Raw genomic sequence first — 22,015 nt, forward strand, 5'->3', positions numbered from 1 at the left:
GGAAGAGGCTTGGGGGGTTTCCTGCACGCCTGTTTGGGGGGGTTTGCAGCCTTGGGCGTTGGTGGCGGGGGTCGTGGTCGTTTCCCCCGCCGCCCAGCCCCATAGCAATCCCTTATGTGGGGCGGAGGCTGCGCCTGCCCTGATCCTCCACGCCGGGGCTGCTGCATCGGGTGAAGAAGAGGCCGAAGATGGGGGATTTCTACGACCCGGAACATCCCACCCTGGAGTAAGTACCACGCTGCCTGGCTCTCGGACACGGGTGCGGGCGCTCGTGTGAACGGGACCCCAACTCGGGTTGCCCCACTTCCAGGATCGCGCGGAGTTGGGGCAATTTCGGGGGGGGGATATCCTCCATTTAAACCTCCCTCCCCATCTTTATAGCCTTATGGAGAGACAATAAAGGGGGAATGGATATATCCCACCCCACCCAATAATAAACCTTGGCATTGCAAGGATTAGGCTCTACATTTCTAGGATTTTGTAATGTTAAGGGGATGTCCCACCCCATGGGAAAGAAAAGTTCAGCAAGGCCTTGGCCCCCAAATATGGGGTGCCCCATAAGACCCCCCCCCCAAACCTGGGGTGTAATGGGTGGTATTTATTTTCCCAGACATGGTGGACTCTCCTTCCCCTCCATACAAAGGGGTCTGTCAGGCGAAAGGGCGGCCAAAATGCCACCCCGTTGTGGGGAGGAAAGGGGCGAGTGGGTCCAAGTGACCCCTCTCTCCCCCCACAAAAAAATAATAGCCCCCTTCCTGCAAGATAACGGGGGGGGGGGGAGAGCAGCTTCTCGCCACGGGCCTAAACGGAGAGGCTTCAGGCGGGGCCAGGCCTCGCATCCCCGGCCTCTCGTGAGAGCCCTGGCCGGCCCGAGGGGAGCCCTCGGCGGCCAGCGGCGGAGGGAGGAGTGGGCGGGCTTGGGAGCTTGGAAGGCCGCTGCCTGAACCGGACGGTTCGACGGCACGCCGCCTCGTAAAATGGTGAGAGGGCGGCGGCCTTGAACCCTCACCTCACCTCGGAGGGGAAAAAGGAAGGCGCCTGTGAGGCGAATGCCCTCCTCGGCGAGGGTCATGGCGGGCCGCTGTTTGGCTGTCAGCCATTTGTCGCCACAGGGCACCTGAGAAGGGAGACTTTCCCCTTTCCTCAGAGCGGGGTTTTAATTTGGGGCGGGTGAAATAAAAAATAAAAAGGGCCAGCATTTTCGCTCTCTTAATCCCATGTGTGGAGGGGCTGGAAGAGGAAAATGGGGGTGAGGGAAGATGCTTGGTTCTTTTCTTTCAGGAGAAAAGTATTGAGGATGAATATTTTCAGGAATAGGGGGCCTTGCAAAAGTGCCATTTTCCGCCCCCTTCCTCGGGCACCTTGCCCGCCTTGAGAGGTTATGGGTGCCATGCCGATTATTTTGGGTGGGTGGGCTGCAACGGGGAGGAAAAACTGCCCTTGCAATGCAACACGTGGGGAATAATAATAATAATAAATAATAAATTTTATTTGCACCCCGCCCTCCCCAGCCAAAGCCGGGCTCAGGGCGGCTAAGAACAATCAAATAATACAACATTCTAAAATCATTTCATTGTAAAATTAATTCAGGGACATGCAAGACCCCTAACAACTGGTGTTTGCTTTTCTGCACCCAAAATGGGGCCACCGAGAAGCAGGCATTAAAAAAAAAAAGGTAAGCCCCGCCATAAAGGCAAACAGACGCCAATTGAGCAAATCATTCAGACTTAATTCAGCCTAAAACTTCCTCCTTTGCAGGAAATTCATTGCCTGGAAGGGACAAAGTTGCTCTGAAAATAGCCACTTTCCTTGTGGGGCTTTGGAGCGGCCATGTGGGTCCTCTTCAGGAATAATAATAATAATAATAATAATAATAATAATAATTTATACCCTGCCCATCTGGCTGCGTTTCCCCAGCCACTCTGGGCGGCTTCCAGCAAAATATTAAAATACAATAATTGTTAAGGGTGCACATGCCTTCTTGAAAGGTTCAGGGGCGGGGTAGGCCGCATTTTCCCCGTTTTAATTCATTTAATTTAATTTAACTGTTCCCTAATTCAAAGGGGCCGAGGCAGGTTCCCCTGTTTTAATTCTTCACTTTGCATTGTGTTGGGGGTACAGACAGATAAAACCCACGAGTTCAAATTGGCTGGTTGCCTGGGGCGAGTAAAAATCGCCTTTAGGCGACTGGGCTCAGGAGCCACCATTTGTGGCTTTCGTTATTATTAATTATTTCATAAAATGTATATGCCTCTTGATTGTTTCAAAGAGCCTCAAAGCAGCCTCAAAGAGGCATGTTTCTGAGACAGGATTGCCCCCCCAAAGTTTCTGAAATAATAATGTTTATGAGCAAGGCTGGGAGGACGGTTTCCTTGGCCGCTCTTTGGACTTCATTGTGGGACATCTGAAGATGAGAAGAAAAGGGCCATTAAATGTACTATAAAGGCTGAAACCCTAAACTTCCCAGGGTGTGAATCCCATTGAACACAAACGGGGGCTCTTTCTGAGCAAACAAACTTGGGGTGTGCGGTGATAACCGTTCTTTATTTTTGCACCTCTTATCCCAAAATGGGTCCAGACAAAAAATAAAAATAAAACTCCATATATAAGGAATAAACATTAGGTGACAAAATTGGACACCAGTCGTGTAAATGACCAAGTCTTAGTTTAACTTTAACCCTAAACGCCCCCTGAAATGAAGCTATTGGCCACCTAAACATTTAAAGCAGAAGAACAAGTCATGGTGCCACCACTAAGCAGGCCCTCCTGCCTGTAGCCAACACCCACACCTTTTTTTAAAGCAATGTGTACAACACTCTGCAAAATAGCAATGGAAAGAGATCTCCCTGTCTTGAGGATTGTAAAACTTAACACAGAGATGGCAGTAGCTGGTGGGGAAGGGCAAGTAGGGGAAGATTATGTGTTGAGTTCGATCAAACATTGAGCTTCTACCCCGTGACCCACTTTACTCATTAATGTGTACTGGAAACAGTGAGGAGGTGCGGGGAATCCAGTCATAACAGCTCTTTTAGCTATCCTTTTCGGAAATGCATCTTGAGTTCGCTAAGTGGCATTTCTTACAGCCTTAGACCTTTATGTGTTAAATAATGTTGCTACATGAGACATATGGGCATTTGTAGGGCAGGAGAGATTTTGTCCTGGAGTGACCCATGTCCATGCTTCATATATGGAAGGAAGATAACACGCACACAAATTTTTATTATAGTGGTGCCCCGCAAGACGAATGCCTCGCAAGACGAAAAACTCGCTAGACGAAAGGATTTTCCGTTTTTTGAGCCGTTCCGCAAGACGAATTTCCCTATGGGCTTGCTTCGCAAGACGAAACGTCTTGCGAGTTTGTTTCCTTTTTCTTAAAGCCGCTAAGCTGTTAATAAGCCGCTAATAGCCATGCTTCGGCAAGACGAAAAAACCGCAAGACGAAGAGACTCGCGGAACGGATTAATTTTGTCTTGCGAGGCACCACTGTATTAGTTTTCCAGTAGCCAAATTATGACAATAAAAATCCCCCAAATTATTCAGTTACCAAAATGTCAATCAACTTCTCATTAATAAACTTCCCTTTATTGACATTTGCTTTGTTTTTCTTTTTTTCTTTTGCCACTGAATTTCAGTAAATGCACATATGTAACCATTAGCAGGGTTGACCTGCTTTCTGTTCTTAATTTCTTTCGGAGAAGGTGGCGAAGTAGCTCAGACCCGCCTTGCTTCCCTTCTCTCGGATGTACCTCTAACCCACAACCGTTTGTCTTGAATACTATTTTATTTTTATAGCACAGCTTTCATGTCGAAGGATCCCAGTGGACACCATAAACCTAATACGTCCAGCATCCCTGAAATGCAGTCACCTCTGAGGTGGAAAGGGACAGACAACTGGTGTATCTTTCCACAGAATATGGATGGGTCTGAAGAGGTAGAAAGGTAAAATTTTGGACAAGGGCAATAGGGTAAACCTTTGTTTTTGCAAAACACTACTTACTGTATCACCATCTTTCGATACCCGTGCCAAAGTATGTTTTCTACAACTTCTGAAATTAGCGTCGCGTGAAACAAATTTGAATTCAGCTTCTATTTTACTAATTCAAATCGTAGTCATGTTATTTGTCAGGTGGTCTTTTTATGATGGGCCGTATATAAGTTTAATAAATAATAACATTATGCTTTTTTCCTACTCATACTTGTAAGAATGTCCTTAACAGGTAGCTACTTAACAATAGTAAATAGTGTTCCAAGTATTGGGTGGGAATTATTTTTCAGAATCTCACTGGTTTCACAAGCTCCCATTCTTGCAGACTGTTTTACATTACTGTTTTGTTTTTAAATCCAAGCTTCCTAACAGTTTAGCAGAACAAGTTGGCCTTTTATTTTGGGGATTCTGCAACGCAATAGCTTTCCACTCTTAGTGGCTCCTTTTGTCAGTACTGCATTGTTAGGTACGTCCAAAAATATGACATGTCTTCTAAAGATGTGTGGAGATGTAATCCAAAAGTTATTTCACAGTGTGGCTGGCCTCTTGTTTTGTTTCCTGTGTTTATATATTACGTAGCTATACAGGGCCCAACATTATGCGAGAGCAAATATTGGATCTCTCTTCTTTAGCAAAGGGCTTAAAGGTGCAAAAAGAATGTGCTTTATGAAGGCATTATTCGGTTGCGCTTGCATTTAAATAGCTCGTCTGAACTTGTATCTTCAACAATAGCCTCCTTTCTGCCCCTCAAAGTCCCACAAGATGTTTTAAATATGCTATGATGGTGGCATTCCTGGAACCAGCTGGGAAGGAGGGAGGGAGCATGGAGCAATTTGAAAACAAAACCATCATGGCTGCAGGATATTTTCTGCTTGCTGTAGAAGATGGCTTCCTCCAAATAGGGTATCTTAAATAGGGCAGACACTGACAGCTTATCCACAGTAAAGCTACAGACAGCTTTCTGGGCTTTTTTTTCTTCTTCTTGAAATGGGAGAGAGCACGTTAATTTCCCCCGTTTAATTAATGTGAGCAGGTAGCGTTCTAGGAGTGCAGCTGTTTGAAACTGTAGGCGTAAAGTAGTAATTTGGAAAATTAGAGAAATGGCTAGTTGGCTTTCTCTCTTAACTGGAAGCTGGCAATCCGTTGTCCTGTCTTGTGCAGTTTTTTCTTTCTTAATGTGATTACTGCAGAGAAGGGAGTTTGAAACTAGATGAATGAGGTGTAGGAGGTAACTGTTCCCTTATGTGATGATCTGCAGCTTTTTAGAAAGTGACAAGATCAGCTGTGTTGGCTCAACTCATTTGTATGTAGAGGCAGGAATAGGAGAAAAACACTTCCTTTTCTGTGCTGTAGCTTAACCTTGACCGGTTCCACAGTGAATCAAAATAAGTTTGTTCATTCAGTTTGGTTATGGAAAATAATCCGTTAGCTGAAGATGCAACAAACCTCAAGTATGTAAGCCAAATTAGGCAAGGACCTTTACTGCATTTGTTTTTATAAACTACTAGGCTATCTGTAAATGGAAAACATCACCAAAGAAACCTGTTCAACAAAGAGGTCTAGGAACCTGCAAAAGCTTCAAAATCACAGCTTATCTCTCCTGCCTCTTATACTCCAGGTTTATTAATCCACAGTAAGTTATTGTATTCTACTTGTAATTCTCAGAAGGAATTTGCATATCTGCTCCACACGGATGGCTTGAAACAGCGTGAGGGGAAATCTACCGTACTTTTAATTACCTTGGTAGAGGGTTCAAAACAGCAATTCTCTTTGTAAACTGCTTTGAAGTTGTTTTTACTAACAGGCGGTTTATAATTTTTTTATTAAATGAATGAAGGGGTACATTCACATTAACAGTGATGAATCTGGTCCATTAAAGAGTAATACATTTCTGGCTTGAGCCGTTCTAGTACTGTAGGTTTAGGTTTTCGCTGTAACGAGCTAAAAGAATTATTTCCCTTGAATACAAGCCCAGCCTTTCTCACCCCTGTGTCTCCAGATGTTGGACTACAACTCCCATCATCCCTAGCTAGCACAACCAGAGATCGGGGAAGATGGGAATAGTCCAGCAGCATCTGGACTACAGGTTGAGAATGGCCATTGGGCTGTTAATTATGTATGTAAAGGAAATAAATTAATACTCTTTATGATTAAGTGGTTTGGTATAAGAGTAATGAACACTTCATTGTGGGGCTAAAATCCAAAATGCAGTTGGGCCATATCTTAAGGCTTAAAAGTTAGGGGGCTTGGGAAGATCTGTTGAATTTGAAGTGGCCCAGTTCAGTATAGCTCCTTCACCATTCTTCCCTAAGAACTTATTCCTCCTCAATGTCATAAATCTGCCACACTTCATGTTTCCCATTGCAGTACCTGAAAAAACACGCTATTTAATAACCCGAAAGAAGTACACACAATAAGGGGATGAGTGCAATACGTTCGTTCATTCATTTCATTCACTCCTGTTGTGCTTAACTTTATTATTATTGAATTTTAGACAGTTAACTGAAGCAAATACTGAAGTCTGCCTTTGGTCATAATTTAGCTGCATCTTTTGTACAGAACCTACCACCACAGGCTGGCTTTGGACTACTATTCTGTTGTCGCTGGTTTACTGCTGGGGTGACCATCTGAAGGGCTTCTGTGTGGATAATTGGACGCTTAATCAGACTCGACTACTGTAGATCCAAGGGCGGTTTGAACATCCCAGAGTAAGATTAGTGTGGACAGTTCTGGGGTGCTTGGAAGGCTTATACGCTACCTTTTCTGCAAGCTAGCAGTCGAGGCAGCTTGGTAGTGAAAATACAAAGCAGCGTAAATACAAAATGATAAAATAGAAAGTAGCAGCCACTGTAGAAAAAAGAGCCGCTGTAATGTAGATAAAATATAACTCATTCCTCCCCCACCCCAGTAACATAGCACATATCAGTAAAACAATTCAGCCATCAGAAACTCCCAACACAGCCCAAAACAGTTTAGAACAGAATGTCCTTAAGTTTTAACATTTTTGCTTTGAAGGGCTGTAGCTCAGGCACGGCATTAATTTTTTTATTTTTTTTAAAATTACCTGCCATTCACTGCATGGTCTCAGGTTACTACTATTTAAAATACAGTGGTACCTCAGGTTAAGTACTTAATTTGTTCCAGAGGCCCGTTCTTAACCCGAAACTGTTCTTAACCTGAAGCACCACTTTAGCTAATAGGGCCTCCTGCTGCTGTCGTGCCACCATAGCACGATTTCTGTTCTCATCCTGAAGCACAGTTCTTAACCCGAAGTAATATTTCTGGGTTAGCGGAGTCTGTAACCTGAAGCGTATGTAACCCGAGGTACCACTGTACAAAGAAATCATTTTAAACAAATAATCAAGAGAATAAGGTGGCCCCAGAATATACCTCTCAGAATGTCAAAAGCCAGTGCAAAGAGGTGGGTCTTCAGCATATGACACAAGCTACATGTGGAGAGGAAATTCCACAACTTAGGGCCTGCCGTAGAGAATACTCTGGCTTGAAATATACTTTAGGGGGGACCAGTGTTAGAAACTGGGATAAAAAAGCTATTTACCACATGGCTCCTGGAACCTGGGCTGTGGGCACCAAAACAGAATGCCTAGTCACTTTTTTTTTTTTAAATTCAGCAACACTTTCATAAGCACGAACTAATACTGTTCTTTAACCAGGTAGAAGAGAGCTTGAATCACTTGGCTCATGTGCTTCTTTAGGTGCTCTGCTTTTACGCGAATCAGCTGGTTCATGGGGCAGCGCAGCACCGAAAGAGGCATGCCTTTTTGTGCCCTGCTGCCCCGCAGACCATTTGCAGCCACACCAGCCAGCCAGATGGAGATGTTCGGTGCCAAACCTGGTGCTCGGACACACCCACCTCCTCACGAAAGGCCGGTTCCCTGTGGCAAAATGTGCCTGGCCCCTGGCAGGCACAGTGGGAGGGCAGGGTGGAAAAAAATGGTGTGCCAGAATTCAGTGTGGAAAAGCTTCCTAGGACTAGGTTGCTGAATTCTGCTCGCTGGCTTTGCAGGAGGTTATGAGTTGGAATGATAATGAAGCTGATTATTGGAGCAAGAGAAACTTGTGCCCTAAGGTAGGGGTGTGAAATCTGAATCTCTGATGTTTTGGGACCCCTAACTGCCATCAGCCCAGCCAGCGTGGTCAGTCATCAGGGATGATGGAAGTTGTAGCACAACAACAGCTGGGGTGCTGCAGTTCCTCTGTCTGCTTAAGGGAAGGGACGCGGGTGGCGCTGTGGTCTAAACCACTGAGCCTCTTGAGCTTGCTGATCGGAAGGTCGGCGGTTCGAATCCCCGAGACGGGTGAGCTCCCGTTGCTTGGTCCTAGCTCCTGCCAACCCAGCAGTTTGAAAGCATGCCAGTGCAAGTAGATAAGTAGGTACTGCTCTGGCGGGAAGGTAAACAGCGTTTCCATGTGCTCTGGCACTCGTTACGGTCCTCCATGCTTCAGTAGCGGTTTAGGCCTGCTGGCCACATGACCCGGAAAGCTGTCTGTGGACAAACGCCGGCTCCCTCGGCCTGAAAGCGAGATGAGCGCCGCAACCCCATAGTCACCTTTGACTGGACTTAACCGTCCAGGGGTCCTTTACCTTTTACCTTTTTACCTGCTTTAGGACAAGCTGGTTTTCAAGCTCGTTGCTGCCTTTACAACTAAAAGATATATTTAGTGGCAGTAGTAAGCTAAGAGATGGTTAAAAAACCAGTGGCCCAGGCATCCGCAGGCACCACTATCCCATACTTTGGACTTGCGACAAAGGTTGGCTACTACCAGGCTAGGAGATGGAGAATGTGTAATTTGCATGCTCTTTACACACTGAGTTTACATTCTGTGTGGATTTGTGCCTCAAATGCAGAACGTAAGCTCAGCAGGGGGAATTTGGGTGGAGTACAGAAGGAAACGAGGTGGTTCAAGTGAAAAAGTCCTTTAAACCTTTTGGAAGAAATTAAGACTTCTCAAACGGAAGCTCCACAGCTGCCATGATTTTGAATCACTTTAGAAACTTATAGCTAGTGCAAGACTCTTGGACAATTTTGTGTTCCTTGCAGGTTTATTTTCCAAACCTCCTGTGGATATGTCTTTTCTTTTCTTCCCCACGGAGTGGATTATTGGCAACTTTAGCCCTCAGCAAAATGTTTTCCTCCTTGCAGAACACATTTACGTGGATAAAGACAAACAGAGCAAAGTTGCTTCCTCAATTATTTTATAATCGTAATGCATCAGGGAGACAGTAATGGCTCTGGAAAAGAAAGATTTGTTTTACACCTGCACCTCTTCACCACCACTTCCTTATTAAGGAAGATAATGATTGTCTCTGAGGGCATTAAAGCGAAGGGAGGAAGGCTTGGCTGCTGTGGCGTGTAATCTTTCTTTTAAAAAAAGAAGAAAAAAACTTGCTTGGTAACGCTGCCCTTCCCAACTGAGCTAAGATGTCACTTCAAAATGTACCTTACGTAAACTGGATGCATGGATAATGTTGGGTTCAGCTGATGTACCAAATTTGGGTGGATAGGTGGTGAATCTATTGGGGACAGGCCATCCTTTTGCATAATTTTTCCTTTTGCATAAAATGAATTTGGGCGTGTTTCTGCACGTGTGCATACTAACGTACACATACTTGGTTGGAAAGTGATTTCACCCTCCTTTTTGTGTCTTGTCACATACTTCATCCCCAAGATCTCCCGTTAGTTAGCCATCTGCATCTGTGCAAGGTATTGCAGCAAAAAACTTGGTCCTAAAGGTATTAGGCAATGAAAATGTAGCTGCTGAAATATAACTATGAAAACAGATAAGGCTAGAAGGAACTTTCATTTATCATAGGCGTAGGCAAACTCGGCCCTCCAGATGTTTTGGGACTACAACTCCCATCATCCCTAGCTAACGGGACCAGTGATCAGGGATGATGGGAATTGTAGTCTCAAAAATGTATGGAGGGCCAAGTTTGCCTATGCCTGATTCATCCTTTCCTGTTAAATGCTTGTCCTAACAGAGGCTTAGGAAGTAAATTCCGAATTGGGAAGCAGCCATCAAGAATTCAGCCTCTTCTGCCCTTGTTTAAGATTAGCATGTAAGTTGTACACTTGAAACATTCTCTCATACCATCCTCTTGTGGGACAGTGTTTAAGACCAGGTCCAAGCCGTGCTGTAGGTAAAAAGCAGTACAGTGGTACCTCGGGTTAAGTACTTACCGTATTTTTCCCTCTATAAGACGCACCAGATCACAAGACGCACCTAGTTTTTGGAGGAGGAAAACAAGAAAAAAAATATTCTGAATCTCAGAAGCCAGAACAGCAAGAGGGGTCTCTGCGCAGTGAAAGCAGCAATCCCTCTTCCTGTTCTGGCTTCTGGGATAGCTGCGCAGCCTGCATTCGCTCCATAAGGCGCACACACATTTCCCCTTACTTTTTAGGGGGGGGGGAGTGAGTCTTATAGAGCAAAAAATACGATAATTCATTCCGGAGGTCTGTTCTTAACCTGAAACTGTTCTTAACCTGAATCACCACTTTAGCTAATGGGGCCTCCTGCTGCTGCCGTGCCGTCGGAGCACGATTTCTATTCACATCCTGAAGCAAAATTCTTAACGAGGTACTATTTCTGGGTTAGCGGAGTCTGTAACCTGAAGCGTATGTAACCCAAGGTACCACTGTACTTCGAATTTTACCCTTGGTGATGGGAAGGTAGTGCAGATCCTGGACCACTGTTGCAGAATATTTACAGTGACTCACCTCCATTAGGTTCACTACATAGATTCCTCAAGAAGGCATAAACTGCATGATTTGACCCAAAGGCAAACCCGGCATCTAAACAAAGGGACTTTTCAGGTGGTGTGTAAATCAAGTGAAAAAGCAAGTGATGCTTTTTCAGCGCCCCTTTGCTCAGAATCCCTTATGCTTTTAAGGCAGCACAATGTAGTTCTGTGTCCCGCTTGCTTTCATTTATTTATTTTTTTGTAACAGTTCTTATTTGCATGCAAACAGCGCAGCCTCTTCTGTAGTTTTGCAAGGGTTTCTGCTTTCTTTTTTCCTCTGCTGCCATTTCATCGCCAGAGTATTTTGTTTGTTGTATCCACAGCAACCACCTCAGATGCAGAACAGTACTGTAAAAGTCAATAATCTTGCCTTTTATGCTTGCCTAGGGAGATGACTCCCTGACCTTTCTGTGCTCAGGAGGCCTTCCCTAAAAACTTGGCAACCTTCCTCAGCCCCAGAGAATTGTTTTAAGTATAAGAACGCCTGGTTTAACAACCTGTGCACACGTTCATGCGGCCAGTTTTAGCTTGCAGTGCTGTAGCTGGAACATTCTCACAATTCAAAGACTTGGCCTTTTGTAGTTTTCTGTCCACTTCTCTCTCCTCCAATCCCTTCTGTTTTCAGAATGCAAGTAGAAAGAGGTTGTATTGGAAGCAGCTGCCTTGCGATTCTGAGCATGGAAAGCTCAGAATAGATCTGTCTGGCCATATGTTTTTTACTAAGCAACTCTGTTCCTAATGCTGGTTGAAACATTTGAAAACCTCGCCCTACAAACGTCTTTCTGAAAACAAAAGGCTGCAACATGCATTAAGTTAAATTTCTGTGCTTTATATAGTCTTTTCTTCTTCCCTCATTTACCATTCATTAAGAATATTCCACTTTTGGGTTTCAGCAAAAGTTCACAGAGCAGTTAGCCAAGTGAAATGGAAACCCACCTTAAAAAAAATTAAACAAAAGCTAACATTAAGTAACGCAACAGTAGGTGAGTTCTTCTGGAGAAAGAGAGAAATTTTAAAAGCCTAGTGGCATAAATAAATATTTGCACCCGTTTCAGAACGGAGCCAAATAAAGTAGGGGAATTTCGTGTTCCATAATTCCAGGGCAACATCAGAAGCAGTTCTAGGATGCATCTAACATTAATTCTGCTTGGATTAATTCTAGTTGGATACAACCTTTAGTCTGGTAGATGACATGCTTGCCCCCAGTATGAGGAACAGTGTTAGAGATATAAAAGCTAGGAGCTAAATGGCACCTTAAACCTAGGTTATGGACGCAACAATGTCTAGGTACGCTTTTTTTAAAACAAGAATTTATAACAAGTTGAAAATAAATGAACTGCAGCTAAAATCTTATGTTCATTTTTCACATGGTCTCGTCCTTCCCCTGCCCACCCCCATAATATTCTTAAGATGGTCTCTTCTCCAGTCTTCAGAGAGTAGCTGGAAGTGGGGAGGCAGAAAAGGGTCCTCCTTTCCTTCCACTCCGCAGTTTTAATCTGAAATCTTAGGCGCAGCCCTGCGCCCAGAGCTCAGAAACTGCTTGTGCTAATGAAATTCCCTGTCGCAGAATGCCCCTAGAACAATGGGAGTTTCAAACACTGTTGTGGTATCCTGTAGGAGGGGATCATTGGCTGATCTTAAGGCTTTGAGAAAGATCAAAAAGGCCATGCACACACACCCAGTTATGTAGAAATGCAAATGACAGGTTCAGAAACACAGCATGCTTAGTGATCGGGTTTGTGCAAAATAAGCAAATATACGTTTACTCCACTGTTGAAACTTGGAATGTAAGCTAGCTGCATGGATCTGTCTTTCTGTTTGATTATGTTAATACAGAGGAACCCCCACTTGCTTGTAAATGGGGATTTACACGCAAATGGGGATTCCTCTGTTCCCCCCCCTTTCGGTGCTGAAAACTGCATGTGTCAGCAGGACACAGATGAGGGGGTGCCTTTATTGCAAAGTAGCATGTACACTGATGATGCGATATTGCATAGCTTACCTTTCGGGTGGTGCTTTTTGGGCCCTCTGTTGCTGTCTAGAAGGCATCATTGGAAAGCTTTGTTGACATCCACAGAAGCAAGTTGCAAGACAACCATTGATTTACCATTAGCTTAGAGCTGGTTGCGTTTATTGCAAGAATGTGAAAGAGAGGGAAACGGTGGGCTTTGAGGCTGGATGTGATGGAACTGGCAAGGATGACCCTGTGCCGAATTCTCCAAAAGACGTGAGGAGAATTGGAGGGTCCTGGGATGCCTAGCTGCTGTTGAGGTGTTTCACAAATGACAAGCATTGTTACATGGCTGGGATGCAGAGGGTGCATTTAGATGGTCCGTCTGATCGTATCATAGCAAGTCTCCTAAGGGGGAAAAAATGTGTTGTCGAGATTTGTCTAGCAGTGCCCACTGCTATGGCAACAGCATGGCATAGGATGACTTGCCACAGTAATTCAGATTTTCTCAGTTGTGAATCTGCCAGGAAAAGGGGGTGGCTGGATGCTGTTGCTGTTCTGCAAGCTTTGCCAAGAATGGTTGGGTGTAAAAGAGAAACTGCGGCCTGGAGCCTTGCGTTTGTTCTAAGCTGCCACTTGGACATCAGCGTTTACCTGCAGGACACAGGTTCAGGCTAGCCCTCCCTTGTGAGTTGTTGAATCAGGCCTTTTTGCCCTCTGTTATCAAGGTAAAGGACCAGGCGGAAGAGTGGGCTGCCTGCATTTAGTTCCAAGGCAGTTGTCGGGCCTCTCCTGAGCTACAGGCTGCTATTGGATTGGTCACCTGCCCTATTGCTCCTTTTGTTGCTGGCCGCCCTCCAATCTCTGTTTCTTGAGCCCTCCTGCTCCTGGTTTTCCCATAGGGCCTTGACGTAACCAGGCAGCCTCTACAAGTCTACTTGAATTTGCCTAGACCGTTCCACCTTCTCAGGTTGCTGTCATTGTCATCTTTCAGTGCCTCCCATCTCCCTATTGGTTAAGGGTGGCCTTTATTCTGGCCAGGAGCTGTGGGACAGTCTCATGGCTCATGAGACACAGAGTGCCTTACCTGGGAATGTCACACAATTGGACCCCTAAGACTGGCACAAAGCACTGCCACCCCAGGGTTTAGCTTGAGGTTGTAGTGTTGTACCTGAACAGTTCGCATCTAGTCTTTCACCATCTTCCAACTCTGCTGTCAATCTCCTCCTCCTCCCTCACAGTGTTCAAAATTCTCCAGGCGCATTTTGCACCTAGCTTTCGACCGCTTGCGATCAACTGAAGATGCCTGGGTGCCAGGATGACACCTGACATCTCCACTATCTGGAGATTGGATCTGGACCGTTTTCACACACTAATACACCATCCTGTAGAATTCTATCGCTTACATTTTATCTGCACAGTCGGAATGAATTTCTGGAACCAAATTGCTTTTTCTATGCAGCCTGGAGCAGGAGTAATTGCCATTAAGAAAAAGAGGTCAGAATAAGCCAATATATACCGATTTTTTTTGCTGTATAAGACTCACTTTTTCCCTCCTAAAAAGTAAGGGGAAATGTGTGCGCGTCTTATGGAGCGAATGCAGGCTGCGCAGCTATCCCAGAAGCCAGAAGAGCAAGAGGGATTGCTGCTTTCACTGCGCAGCGATCCCTCTTGCTGTTCTGGCTTCTGAGATTCAGAATATTTTTTTTCTTGTTTTCCTCCTTCAAAAACTAGGTGCGTCTTGTGGTCTGGTGCGTCTTATAGAGCGAAAAATACGGTATGTGGACTTCTGGGTCAAGTGACTTTTTTAACCTACCTCAAGGTTGTCATCTGAACTAGCCAGATGTTTAACTGAGAATCAATCGCAGCCCGTCCATCCTTTGAAAAATAAGACTTTAGAGCCATCTTGCCCTAAAATGGCAACTAAACATTTCATTTTGGCAGCTGTAACCTTGGTTTAAGGGGCCATTTGGCACCTAGCTTATATATATGAGTTTTGAACACCGCACAAAAAGAGTGTCCATACAGATGGGATTGTTGTTGTTGTTGTTTAGTCGTGTCCGACTCTTCGTGACCCCATGGACCAGAGCACGCAAGGCACTTCTGTCTTCCACTGCCTCCCGCAGTTTGGTCAAACTCATGCTGGTAGCTTCGAGAACACTGTCCAACCATCTCGTCCTCTGTCGTCCCCTTCTACTTGTGCCCTCCATCTTTCCCAGCATCAGGGTCTTTTCCAGGGAGTCTTCTCTTCTCATGAGGTGGCCAAAGTATTGGAGCCTCAGCTTCAGGATCTGTCCTTCCAGCGAGCACTCAGGGCTGATTTCCTTCAGAATGGAGAGGTTTGATCTTCTTGCAGTCCATGGGACTCTCAAGAGTCTCCTCCAGCACCAGAATTCAAAAGCATCCATTCTTCGGCGATCAGCCTTCTTTATGGTCCAACAGATGGGATACAGATCACTTTCCAGCTGCCACACCAGCGAACCTTTCCTTGTCCTTTTTTCTAAGGCTTGGGATACACAAACGTTTTTGATATCTAGGTGGAGTTGCCAAAGGAGGTGTCTCCTCATGAGGACTGTTTGGAGCCTGAGTTGATGCTTGCTGTCAGCCGAAATATTGTGCCAGCCGCTTGATATCCAGAGCTTACAAAGAACGGGAAAGCTAAATTACGCTTAACCTACAACGCTGTATAAACAAACCTTTTATTCGGTTAAAACCACAAGTGGTATCAAATGCTTGCTGGCTGCTGGGGTGGTTCTTTGTTTGGAATAATGTGTTGTACAGCCAAGAATATAATCCTAAGGGCAGCATAGAGCAGTACTATGCCTTTCCAAAGGTTGTGTTTATTCACAGGACGGTGATTGGTTCAACAAGGCTTGAGTCATCTCAGTGTAAAGCTTGTGTAAACGATTTTAGAATGGAGAAAGGAATACTCCAGGTTTCAACAGAGGCTTGCCATAGTTATACGTATATTACTTCTAGCTTTGGTTAAAGAGAAGGAAATGAGTTTATTGCATGGCTCTGTGATGGGGTGTCTCCCACACCCATGGAAACTTTTTAATGAAGTCTTTTCCCGGTTGTGGCCGTTGATTTGTACATCTTTTTACAGGCTACTCCCCAATTTTCTAATCGTAGGAGAGAGAGGCTTTATACACCTACATGCATACATTACGGGCCACACCTGTATATGCTAATTATTCATGTATCAGCCAATCTTGCTTTCTCTTTCACACACCATCACCACCAGACAAATTTTGTCTTCAAGGCTGGTCTTCCCTTACTCGTTTCCTGCTTCGTTTTTAACTGGCCCTCTGTAATGAAAAACAAAACAAAACATCTGGGGTCTATTATTCTGGTGAAGGCTGACTTAGGTTTACACATATGGTTATTTCATAGCAATTAGGTATGCCAGCAACTAGGGCTGGGCGATATCTGGTTTTCAAGATTGTGATATATCACCAGCTAAACATCACAATATGGGACGCAGGTGGCACTGTGGGTTAAACCACAGAGCCTAGGACTTGCCGATCAGAAGGTCGGCAGTTCGAATCTCCGCAACGGGGTGAGCTCCCATTGCTCGGTCCCTGCTCCTGCCAACCTAGCAGTTCAAAAGCATGCCTAAGTGCAAGTAGATAAATGGGTACCACTCCGGCGGGAAGGTAAACGGCGTTTCCGTGCGCTGCTCTGGTTCGCCAGAAGCGGCTTAGTCCTGCTGGCCACATGACCCAGAAGCTGTACGCCGGCTCCCTCGGCCAATAAAGCGAGATGAGCTTCGCAACCCCAGAGTCGGCCACGACTGGACCTAATGGTCAGGGGTCCCTTTACCTTTACCTAAACATCACAATATATTGCAATGTCTGAAGATAAAGATGTAACTGTGTAGAGTCGAACAACAACCTGTGTTAATATTGAGTTACATACTTTTAAAACAGTTACAGTTCTTAGCCTCCTTCCCTGGCAGTTCTGTTGGATCTTCCTGCTTTTCATGGGGTAAGAACAGAGAAGGTCTCCCCCCCCCCCCCGTAAAAAACAAAAAGAAGGGGATGCTTTGGGGACAGTGGTACAGTGTTACCAGCTGCATAATTGCTCGTAGTAAATTAATGTGCCATTTATTTCACTTAATCCTGGAAAATAGCAGTAATTTTATCTCTGGGCACATTAGCAAGTAATTATCCAAACATGATAAAACTTGAAAGTCATTTTGCCTTTTTTCAAAAACAAAACAAAACACCCCACTAGCAACTAATAGCTACATCTATCAGCTGCTGAGTGACAGCAATGATAATTTAACAGCTGAATTTAATTATGGTTGGGGTTTATTGCTTTTTTAGTAATCTCTCATTGATGATCCTGAACAGCTCTTGGGTTTCCTTAATACCATGGAAAGGGATATTGCCTGTCCTAGTAAGGAATCTGTAATTTTGTCTAATGTGGGCTGTCCACACCATTACTTTCCTATGAACCTTGGTGTTAAAGAGAACTTGGGTGGGTTAATGATTGGCAGGAAGACAGGGATCTTCTATCCCCCCTCCCACAAGTTTATGGCTATTTGGCACGACGTTTTCCTATATTTGTGAAATATTCTTCACTTGCCTTTGTTAAAATTCCGCAGAGGAATTTTAGTTTGGCAAGCCTTTCGGCAGTTAATTGTCTAATTGTTCTTGATTTGCCAGTATATTTGAAATACTATCTAAAAAAAATTAATCTTGTCGGGGCATGATACTAAAAGTCCATGGTACAGCAAACTTGATGAAGTGTGCATGCACACGAAAGCTCATACCAATAACTAACTTTGTCTCTAAGTTGCTACTGGAAGAATTTTTTTATTTTATTTTATTTATTTTGTTTTGTTTTGTTTCGACTATGGCAGACCAACACGTACACCTACCTGTAAATTGATGAAACTCAGCAAGTCTGGGTCTGGTCAGTCCTTTGGGTGAGGGAAACTGTCTGGGGCCCCTTTGCATGCCATCTTGAGTCCACTGTGGAGAAAAAAGTGGGATATAAATGCTATAAATCCACTGAGAAAACTGATTATTGTGTTAAAGTATCCTTTTGCAGGATTGTTTGTGTTGGTTTTCCTTTTATTTCAGACATAAAGCCTTCCTGGAAAACGCAAACATAAAATGATCACATTAAAAAAAATGCACATTCTGGGGTTTTGTTTTGTTTTGTTTTTTTGGTAACTTTTCCATATCATAGTTGATGTGTGTAGCGGTGCTTCAGTCTGATGGAGGTGGCCTGCCACAAGAGAGGTACAGAGCCCTTGTAGACGCCACAAACTGGAAAAGGTGGTGTATTCTTGCTACCCTGGATGCAGTTATTCTCAGTAGTAGAACATGTAATATTTTGCACAGCAAAAATAGCTTGTCTTTGAGGATTGCCTGTTGAAATTTTGCAGGTTCTGTGGAATGACAGTCTAGAATAGGGGTAGGCAACCTAAGGCCTGGGGGCCGGATGTGGCCCAATCGCCTTCTCAATCCGTCCTGCGGACAGTCCAGGAATCAGCGTGTTTTTACATGAGTAGAATGTGCCCTTTTATTTAAAACACATCTCTGGGTTATTTGTGGAGCCTTCCTGGTGTTTTTACATGAGTAGAATGTGTGCTTTTATGTCAAATGCTGGGTTATTTGTGGGGCATAGGAATTTGTTCTTTTTTTTCTTCTTCAAAATATAGTCTGGACCCCCGCATGGTCTGAGGGACAGTGGACCGGCCCACGGCTGAAAAAGGTTGCTGACCCCTGCTCTAGAAACACCTGCCTCCTGGTTCCACTACCTCTTTGGTCACCTACATGCTCCTTAATAATCCGGGTGAATGATCTATCTCCGACAAAAAACAATTCTGATGGGAGATATTTATGTGATGCCTTTTCATTTGTAAGCGGTCGATGAAACCTCTTCCAGAAAACATGGGTGTTGCTGGAATACAGCTATGCTAGTGCCATGAAGGGACGCGGGTGGCGCTAGGGACGCGGGTGGCGCTGTGGGTAAAACCTCAGTGCCTAGGACTTGCCGATCGTCAGGTCAGCGGTTCGAATCCCCGCGGCGGGGTGCGCTCCCGTTGCTTGGTCCCAGCGCCTGCCAACCTAGCAGTTCGAAAGCACCCCCGGGTGCAAGTAGATAAATAGGGACCGCTTACTAGCGGGAAGGTAAACGGCGTTTCCGTGTGCTGCGCTGGCTCGCCAGATGCGGCTTTGTCACGCTGGCCACGTGACCCGGAAGTGTCTGCGGACAACGCTGTTCCCCGGCCTCTTAAGTGAGATGGGCGCACAACCCTAGAGTCGGACACGACTGGCCCCTACGGGCAGGGGTACCTTTACCTTTAGTGCCATGAAAATAATCTTCATACGTCATTCCGCTTGAGTTGTGGGCAGTGTAGTTGCACCTTGTGACTTTCATAACATGTATAATGTCTCTGGGCATTGCCCCCCCCCCCCCCGCCATTCAAACCAAAGGTTTACACCTAGACAGAGAGAAGATGACTTTTAACCAACATGCAAATACGTCAGACTGACAGACTAAGGCGATCTCATCTCCCTGCAATATTCCTTTCATCATTTTGCCGTATTTTTGAAATCCAAACCCGTCAGTGAAGGATGGTCACTGCTGGTCGTAGGCCTCACCGTGCTTTCAGCTAGCTCACGGGTTGTTGGAAGAAAAAACAGCAATGATAGGAAGCTCTGATGCTGTTGAGTGATAATGCTGTCATTTTCAATGCAGGATCGATTCACAAGAGCAAGTAATGCGCTATGGGTATATATTTAAATTGACAACCATTCTCAAATTGCCAGTTAAATTCTGAGGATCTTTACTGCTGCTTCCCAGCAATCGAGTAGTACGTGCTCCCCCATTTGAATACTGAGTGGTTTCATCTTTCTTTATTTCTTTTCCTCTTTTTTTTTTAGCTGAAGGGGGAGGGATTTGCATTTCACAAAGATTTTTTTTGACCCCTGGAAATTGCCCCTCCTTCACAAGTTTAGTGAAGTTTTGCATGCCTTTGAAATTGTGCCAAAGTTTGCATGTGCAGTGTTAGAAACTCAGATATATCAGATCGGCACCAAGCGGCTCCTTAAACCAGGGTTGTTGTTGTTGTTTAGTCGTTTAGTCGTGTCCAACTCTTCGTGACCCCATGGACCAGAGCACGCCAAGCACTCCTGTCTTCCACTGCCTCCTGCAGTTTGGTCAGACTCATGTTTGTAGCTTCGAGAAGACTGTCCAACCATCTCGTCCTCTGTCATCCCCTTCTCCTTGTGCCCTCCATCTTTCCCAACATCAGGGTCTTTTCCAGGGAGTCTTCTCTTCTCCTGAGGTGGCCAAAGTATTGGAGCCTCAGCTTCAGGATCTGTCCTTCCAGTGAGCACTCAGGGCTGATTTCCTTAAGAATGGAGAGGTTTGATCTTCTTGCAGTCCATGGGACTCTCAAGAGTCTCCTCCAGCACCATAATCAGAAGGTCGGCAGTTCGAATCCCCGCAACGGGGTGAGCTCCTTCTAGCTAGGGAGGATGGGGGTTGTGGTCCAAAAAGAGCTGGGGAAGCCAAGTTTAGGAAACCCTGGTTTAGAATGTCCATCTCAGAACTTCCCATTGAACTACATGGGTTGAAGCATGAAATGTAAAAATGGCATCTTTTCCGTAGTTTTACAGCAGTAACTCAGAAACAAATAATTTGCTCAATATAGTGGAAAGCAAACCCATTCAAAGTGCACTAAATCATACTAGGGTTTAACCACAAAGGAGGAATAAAATACAAATGTGGTGACTAGAACATTGAACTTGCTTTATAAAGTGCCTTTTAGGAGTTATTCTCAGCCCTACCTAGAGAGTCCAGGGATCGAAATCAGAGTCCTTCATTCTAAATATGTACTCTGTCACAGAGCTGTGAGCTTTAGAATGTGCTAATTGTAGTAATTAGTGATGAATGTGATGGGAGATCATATTCTTATGAAGATCACTAAATAACCTATTTGTCCTTTGGGGTGTAAGAGCAAGAGGCAGTGCCTTCGCTATATGGATTTTCTGTTATTTTTTACTATTATACCTTATTTTTCGTCACTTCCTGCTAGAAAATATGATTTCTCCACCTTAATTTGTTAGTAAAAGTAGAAGCTGAATCATTCGGAACACGTTGGGGTGGGGTGTATAAAGAGGAAAAATAATTGAAAACTGAAAGCTTAATTTGCTTTAACAAGGTTTACCCTATAAATGTATGTTGAATGTGAAAATTCTGGGAAATGATTTCTCTCCAAAATTAAATACCTCTTCCTCCTTGGAGGTGGCTGGCATACACAGTCCTGTGCCTCAATTCTTATTTCTAAAATCCCAATGAATTGTAACACAGGAAGGATTAAGAGATGTAAGACATATCTTTAAGATAGACATTCTGCACTGCTGGGACCCTGACATGCTATATTCTCCTTGGAAGCAGACAGCTTAAGATTCCTCCCATTTTGTTTTAATAGGTTGTTAGATGCAGGAATGAGATGCCAGAATATCCCCCTTTTGCCTAAATGTAATGGAGCCTGGAGAAAACAGTCCTTTTAAGTCTATAACAGTGATGCCTTTTTTATATCTATAAATGATCAGACCCTCTCTGTAGCCAGCACAGGCAAAGCAATTTTACCTGAAAAGCAAGCGCCTTGTGTTTCCACTTAGTTTTCATGCTTTCTCTGTCCTGTTTTTTTGCATGCCTTCTTGATGGACTACCAACAGAGAAGAAGAAAATGATGTGAGTATATTCTAAACTACGTCCCCTTGTGTCTTTTTTTTGAAAAAGAATTAGTATGATTCCATTTGTTCTCCAAGTGACTTAACTTTTAAAAACAGAAATACAGTAGTACCTTGGTTCTCAAATTTAATCCGTTCTGGAAGTCTGTTTGGCTCCTGGTCCCGGAATGGTTCGAAAATCAAGGTGCAGCTTCTGATTGGCTGCAGGAGCTTCCTGCACTCAAGCGGAAGCCGTGTCGTACATTCGGCTTCTGAAAAGCGCTCGCAAACCAGAACACTCACTTCTGGGTTTGCGGCGTTCAGGAGCCGATTTGTTCGGGAGCCAAGCCATTCAACTACCAAGGTACCACCATACAGGCAACTCTCAATTTACACGGGGGTTATCTGAAATCGTGTATATTTGAAACGCAATTGAAAAGGCCTGCAAACACCCTCTAAACCTCTGGAAACCCTTGTAAAACCCTTTTAAAAACCTGCACTTAACCAGATGCTAAACTCCATCACAACTTCCTTGCTCAAACTCCAACTTTCCACAGGCCTCAATGAATGGTCAGTGCAAGGGCTCCTGGGATTGCACTTGCAAAGGCTCAAGGGAT

At 44.6% G+C, this 22,015-nt stretch overlaps 1 protein-coding gene across 5 annotated transcripts in view; it reads left to right on the top strand.

Moving 5' to 3' along the window:
- The window catches only part of SETD2 (SET domain containing 2, histone lysine methyltransferase), a 91,376-nt gene continuing 69,361 nt past the window's right edge, over positions 1 to 22,015 (top strand). For 2 of the 5 annotated variants that reach the window (XR_003709095.2, XR_003709096.2), the window contains exons 1-3: positions 1 to 226; positions 3,793 to 3,939; positions 21,405 to 21,420. Coding sequence is in view for 3 of the 5 variants with exons in the window: in XM_028750083.2 (XP_028605916.2) it covers positions 189 to 226; positions 3,793 to 3,939; positions 21,405 to 21,420 (201 nt within the window). In the remaining 2 variants the exon portion in view is untranslated. The remainder of the gene's footprint in view (positions 227 to 3,792; positions 3,940 to 21,404; positions 21,421 to 22,015) is intronic. The other 3 variants (XM_028750083.2, XM_028750084.2, XM_028750086.2) reach the window with 2 other exon arrangements.

Source organism: Podarcis muralis, chromosome 12 (genome assembly GCF_964188315.1).
Source record: "Podarcis muralis chromosome 12, rPodMur119.hap1.1, whole genome shotgun sequence".
In the NCBI taxonomy this organism is placed as follows: domain Eukaryota; kingdom Metazoa; phylum Chordata; class Lepidosauria; order Squamata; family Lacertidae; genus Podarcis; species Podarcis muralis.